The sequence below is a fragment of the Rhagoletis zephyria genome, unplaced genomic scaffold, assembly GCF_001687245.7.
Source record: "Rhagoletis zephyria isolate East Lansing unplaced genomic scaffold, Rhagoletis_zephyria_1.1 Rzeph_scaffold_01111, whole genome shotgun sequence".
In the NCBI taxonomy this organism is placed as follows: Eukaryota; Metazoa; Arthropoda; class Insecta; order Diptera; family Tephritidae; genus Rhagoletis; species Rhagoletis zephyria.
In genome coordinates, this window is record NW_016158195.1 from 92981 (window position 1) to 99974 (window position 6994).

A 6994-nucleotide genomic window follows, 5' to 3' on the forward strand; every position below is an offset into this window, starting at 1 on the left:
GAAGATGAAGATGAAGATGAAGATGAAGATGAAGATGAAGATGAAGATGAAGATGAAGATGAATATGAACATGAACATGAACATGAACATGAACATGAAAATGAACATGAACATGAACATGAACATGAACATGAAAATGAACATGAACATGAACTTGAACATGGACATGAACATGAACATGAATATGAAGTTGTAGATAAACTCTTCTTCTCCATACTCAAAATTATCTTCATCCTTGTTTGAGGCTAATCTATTCATGTACATACATACATACATCTTATTCCTAAACTGCTGCTTAGCACGTTTCTTTAATTCACTATCAATATTAAAGCATACATTTAGGAGGCATTTCCGCCCCAACCATGTACATGTATGGCATTGGTATTGGTGTGACTTTTGAATTGATTTTTTCGCTCTATTTTAAACTAATTTGAAATTTTAAAAATTGCCTGCACATCAGCATCAAAATACCTTTCTAATGATAAATAATTGTTTATACCTTAGAAGTACAGTTTAGCCGTAAAAGGGGTGTAAAGGAAACATGATTGCCTATTTATATAATTGATGTGGCCAAAAAAGTATGTGGTAGCTAAATCTAGCCGCCAAAGATCTAAAACGGCAACACTGGTTATTGTGTCCAAACGCTTAACCCAAAGCCACAGTATATACAGTAATAAACCTTTTTGAGTACTCCTCGGGGGTAAAATCTGATCAGGGTTGAAAATGAGAAGGAGCATGTATTTTGTTGATTCAGAGATGTATACAAAATTACTGTGGTATGAAAGGGAGCAACAACCGTACTATGGCAGAGTGGCGCAAGTCATGAATGTGTAATAGTGCCCGAAAATAATTGCAAAAGTGTAAAAACATTGCAAATTATTGTCTATTATTATAAATACTAGTACAGATAGTTCATAGTTCATAGTTCAGTGTATAATAATTAATATTTGACCGTACATGATAATGAACTGTTAAATGCTGAAAACGCTTGTAACTTGTAGATCACTCAAACTTGGGTGTGCTTAATGGACTGTCTGGGCGGATGCGCTGGCAGGCATTGGGGTCTGTATAGCTATACAAACCTATTTTTTTTTTAAATAAAGACTTAAATATATTCGGAAATTTAGAATTTGGCTTGATAAATTCACAAAATTTACGCTTTTCATAAAAATATAATCTTACAATGGACTTTTTTTATTTTAAACTTACATTTAAGAAAACTCCATTCAATGCTATAATTACGATTTGAGTTTTCCAGTTTATAAAACACAAGCGTTAATTACGTACTTAACTACTGATATTATTCTTCATTAAGCATGAATATCAGCATACATTAAAGATGAATATTATACTTCACCTACATTTTGTTCATAAATAACACATAATTATGTATATTTTATCCTCGAAATGAAATTTTTCTAATCATGTCGCGAAATTCCCCACAGTAAGTGTTGCCGTGCGCGCAAAACGAAAGCGCTGCACACAACCCAAAAGTACTCCTCGGGGATCAAATGGTGAAAAACTGCGAAAAGGTTTATTATTGTATATAATGTGGTGGCTATGAATATAATCTATTCCATGTGAAGGCAATTTTGTTAATTGCATAAGATTTGCACCGTTAATTTAATTTTCAAAAATGAGGTGTCNTTACTGTATATACTCTGCCCAAAGCAAAAAATTTTAACACACACGTATGGTCAAACAATTAAACGTTTGCTTAAAATAAGGATTTTAAATTTCCAGATAAAAATTTATGAGTAAATTCGCTTTGAAATATGGACATTTTTTTGCAGGTGTGTTCTGTGGTTGTTTTTATATTCAGTTTACCGCTTTGAAATATGGACATTTTTTTGCAGGTGTGTTCTGTGGTTGTTTTTATATTCAGTTTACAACAATAAAATTCACAATTGGGTTCAAGCCCTAGTCAAAGCAACTTCGCACAACAATAAAAATACGGAACAAGTTTTTTTCTTAACAACGGTCGCCCCTACAAGTGCATTTTTGCTATGAAGAACAGCTTCTCATAAAAATACAATCGCCGTTCGGAGTCGGCGTAAAACTGTAGGTCCCCCCCCCTTTGTGTAACATCAAGGCACACGCCACAAATCGGAGGAGAAGCTCGGCCAAACACTAACATTTGTGTAAGCGCCAATCTTATATTATTATTTATTAAAGTTGTTCATACAAATGTCCAGCGATAAATTATTTTCAAACGAATTCAAACTTTAAAGATTGATTTCAAGTGAGCATCAAGTAAACCATAAATGTGTTTTGAACGTATGCGGGTTTACGAATAGTTACAGCATTTTATGTGCTCGTAGAAACAAGGTAATTGGTGCTTAAAGGTAACCCGTAGAAAAAGATCTATAGTATAACTACTAAAAAATTTATGATTGAACTTTATTACAAATGTAGATGTTTCAAAGTTGTTGCACTTCTTATATCGATGTATTTGTTCAAAACTTTATTTTTGATGCAGAAACGCTTCTGGATGATCTAGAAACATTTCTGCATAAAAAAGAAAATTTTGAGAAATATTTCGCTTACATCTTTTTATCGGTTAACGCTCGATATTATACCAAAGCATACATATGTATATACTTCTGTTTTATTTTCCAGATATGCCGTTGTTGCCTTTGGTGCCCAAGTCCCACCTTTTGATTATCCCCGAAGTATTTCTAACGACTATGGAGTGTTTGTTAATACCACTGACAAACTTCGTCATTGCTTCAACCACGTGACCAGGTTTTTACACAATGACGATTACCATAAATCAAACAGTGATATACTACAAGCTATTTCTGTAGCTTCCAGACTAAACTTTCGACCAGGAGTTTCAAAAACATTTATATTGTTTTCCTGCAACCGATGTGATATTAAGCAAATGCTTTTTGATTTCTCATCTATATTACAATATATGAACGAAGAAGGGGTCAGGTTGCACATCCTAACTAATACAGAGTTTACCTTTGATAAACAACGTAAAATGCGCAACTTTTTTGGCTTTGATAAACATTTCGTATATTCCCACCGTTTTCCCGAGGGCGAGAGCGAAACACGACATATACTCCAAATTTCCAGAAGTGGCCTTGGGATATGCACACCTTTAGCTTTGGAGACTGGAGGATCAATTTTTAGCCGAAAAAAAATTATGACAGAGAGGAAAAATTCTTTCAAACGATTTGCAACTATTTTCGCAAAGCGTGTGGTACAAAGTGCTATGCCGATTGGCAATCAGACTTGTGAGTGTACTGGACACAAAACCGGAGTTGCGTACATGTTGTGTACACAAGGCGAGCTAACGGGCCAAAAATTGCTTTTAGAGGAAAACGTAAGTAATTTTATTCGAAAAAAATATATGTAGCTTCAAAAATATTATTATAGGATTTAGATCTTTCTGGCATGGATTGGCAATCTGAAATGGATGATATGGAATAATATGAATATTTCTGTTTATTTAAAGACAAATAAAAAATACACATTTATAATAAAGACAAACTAAGTAAGAAATATTGAAAAAAAACAAGTTTCTTTTTGTATATGGGAAAATTATTTATTTTTTTTTTTGAGCATAACTTTTTCAGCATAAAACGGAGGCAATCAAAATTAATGGAAGCAATAATAATAATATTGTAAAATGTATTAGACGTTGAGGAAGATGTGTGCTCTTTATGAGAAATAAGCTTAAAGACTGGAAGTTTATTACGTCTAATCATCAAAAAAGTAACAAATATTGTCTGGATATGTCTTTGCGTGAATGGCTTAATATTTCCATTTTTTAGGGCACACTGAGGGACTAAAGGTGTTGGCCCAACGCAGGCTTGCTTCGCTTTGAGAACTGTCAAAATTATTTGGAATATTCCAGTGATGGAAAATGAGTGTGCAAATTAATTGTTTAAACACACATTTGGTGTTTTTAAAAATATATCGGACAGCGTGTCCGTTTATTTCCGAATCTTTTCTCTTACTGGCTACTTTGACAATAATTTCTTATTTTATACCAATCTTAACTCTAACAAGAAATGCCGAAGCCGCATTTCTTGGAATTTTTTGTTTACATAAAATTCTCAAATGAAATTAAATTCCTTTTTAGTTTACAAATTCTTACAATGGTTTCATATTTCTGCATATGTGACAAATAAATGTGTCACATGCAACAGTTATTTATGTGTTTGCATTCTCAGCATTGGAATGCCATAAATATTACGACTTCTAATGAGTACCATTTAGGTACTTGAGTTTTATGATATCCATTTACATTTGCCGTTGTGTGGTCCAGTGAAGCTGGGCATTGATTTCTATTGAGTACCATTTAGGTACTTGAGTTTTAGGATATTTGTTTATATTTGCCGTTATGCGGCCTAGTGAAGCTGGGTGTTAACTCCCCCTCCTCTAAATCGAAGCGTCCCGTCTTCGAATATACATCAGTTATATTTTGAATTCTTAATGCAATATCATTAATTAATGTTTCTTTACAATTCTCATTTTTTAATTTTGCTTTGACTTTAATTTTCTTTCCTAATTTGCATAAAATGTACATGAATAACAGTATTACTAAGATTGTAGTAAATGACCACCAAATCGGTTTTTCTTCCATTTCCTGTTTAAATTGATTTAATATATTAATATTCCTTAATTTTAAATGCTCTTTTTCCGATTCGATGTATTCTTTAATATAAAAATTTTTAAATTTACCTTCCCTTAAATAATTCAAAATTTTTCCAGTAGGATTTTCAAATTCTGCATTATCAATGACAACTTTATTATTAAAAGTTACTAAATAAATTCCATCTATTGAATGATTATTAACGTTATGTTTTCCTGTTATTAATATAGCTCCATCTTTTATAATCTTTAATTGTTCATTTTTTTCTTTAATTTTGGTACAATTTGCTCTTTCATTATTTAAGATATTAGTTAAACAAGTTTGGTTTTTATTTATCATACAAAAAGCTTGATTTAATTCCTTCTTACAATTGTTCACTGAGTAAAATTCATTTTTGCATTTAATTACGTTATTTTCAATTAATAATTTTCCATCTTTTTGAGCGATAGCTTCTACATTAAACAACACACCTATATCCATAATTTTTGGATATTTTATATATATAATTATAACATCATTCATTTGTACTATTTTAAATTTTGATACATCCATTAAATCAGATATTGTAACATTCTTGACTTCATGATTAATTATATCATTAATTTCATCTAAATCTAAAATTATGGGATTTAAAATGCCAATTTTTGAAATTGTTATTGTTTGTAATAAGTTTTCCAATTCATTTATAACAAATTTATTTCTCTGTTTTTCTATTGAGGTTTTACTTATACTGTTTTGCAAGTCATTTACTATATGCGTTAAGTCCGTTATTGTTTTGAATAATTGGGAGTTTGTAGTAAATTGTCGATTATTATTTTCAACCAAATCATTCACTTTGTTTGTAATCTTTAAAAAGTCGTCATGGTCAGGAGTCCCTGCAATCCATTTCCACAATGTTCCTATTTCATTAATTCCTCTTCTGTGTCTATTTGAATTTTTTGTCAGTTGTCCCAAAAGGGTTTCCATTAGTTCAATTTCAAAATCGACTGTATCTTCATCTTCTAATATTATGTCGTATGGTTTCTTATAGTTTTCTATTATATCCCGGAAAACAGATAAATTTGTTAAATGAAAAATCGATTCATATTCCTCAAAAATTGCTGCGTTTCCTTCTTCAATTAGTACGTAGTTTTCCCTAGTATAGTCGATCAAATCAGCGTTTATTCCCCATGTCCATACAAAATATATGATTAAAAACATCATTTTCCCTAAAAATTAAACCTTAATATTATCTTTATGTATTATTCTATTTCTATTTTTTATTTTAACCTTGTCTCCTAAATCCTCACAAACTATTTGTTTCCTATATCTAGGCTTCAGTTTATTTCTTTCTCCAAATATTTTTTCGTATATTATTTCTCCTGGATGATAATTTTTATTTACTCTTTTCTTATTATGAAATTTTATAAGTCTTTCCTGTGCATCTTGTAATTTAGCTCTTACATCGGCATGTTTTTCCTTATTAAATAAAATACTATACGGCTGCTTCCCTGTTACTGAATGTATTGATTTATTGTATTGCTGTACTGCTCTAGTTATTGATTCTATATCACTTATCAGATTATGTTCTTGTTTTAAACATCTAGCAATTTCAATTATTGTAGAATGAAATCGCTCTATTTGCCCATTTGTAGTACTATGTCTTGGTGTGCAAAAGAAGATTTGTATATTTAATCTATTCATCAATGATTTAAATTGTGCCGTACAAAAACTAGGTTCATTATCTAGAATTATATTTTTGACATTTGGAAACGTTTGTAAAATCTCAAGAATTTTTTCGTCCATACCTACCTTATCCTCTATACGTTTTATAATTGCAAATTTCGAATACGCATCTATACAAGTAATAAATTTTAAATTTTGCGCAAAAACTATATCTATGTGCAATTGTTCTCCTTCATTATTAGGTATTGGTGCTTGGCCTATCGGAATTAGTTTGGGATGTCTTTCATACTTATTGCTATTACAAATATTGCAATTTTTAACGTACTGCTTAAATTGCTTAACCATCTGCGGCCAATAATATTGTTCCCGAATTTGTATTAGATTTTCTCTGTAATTGCGATGGGCTCGATTATGTGTCTGCTCTATGATAATTGCTTGATCCTCTCTATTAACAATATCATTAGGAAAATAACTAGCGTGTAAAAATTTTGTTGTTGGATAAGCGTTTTTTAGTATTAATTTGATTTCATAAATCACTTCTGGAGTACAATATATTCCTGTGACAATTTTAGGATTTAAGTATTCGGAAAGAACGGAAATAATATTTTCCGGCCTGTCGTATTCAATTAAAAAGCGATTGTTTCCAAAACATGAGACTCTTTCCTGAGTAGTAATTCTTGCGCCTTTATCTACTAATATCTGTTGCTTGAAATGATTTAATGG

The 6994-nt window shown here is 31.0% G+C and overlaps 1 protein-coding gene across 2 annotated transcripts in view; it reads left to right on the plus strand.

Moving 5' to 3' along the window:
• LOC108362829 (uncharacterized) overlaps nt 1-3525 on the plus strand; it is an 84210-nt gene extending 80685 nt beyond the window's left edge. For both annotated transcript variants that reach the window (XR_001847517.1, XM_017615976.1), the window contains 2 exons: nt 2620-3331; nt 3385-3525. Coding sequence is in view for 1 of the 2 variants with exons in the window: in XM_017615976.1 (XP_017471465.1) it covers nt 2620-3331; nt 3385-3438 (766 nt within the window). In the remaining variant the exon portion in view is untranslated. The remainder of the gene's footprint in view (nt 1-2619; nt 3332-3384) is intronic.
• Nucleotides 3526-6994: the final 3469 nt, after the last annotated feature.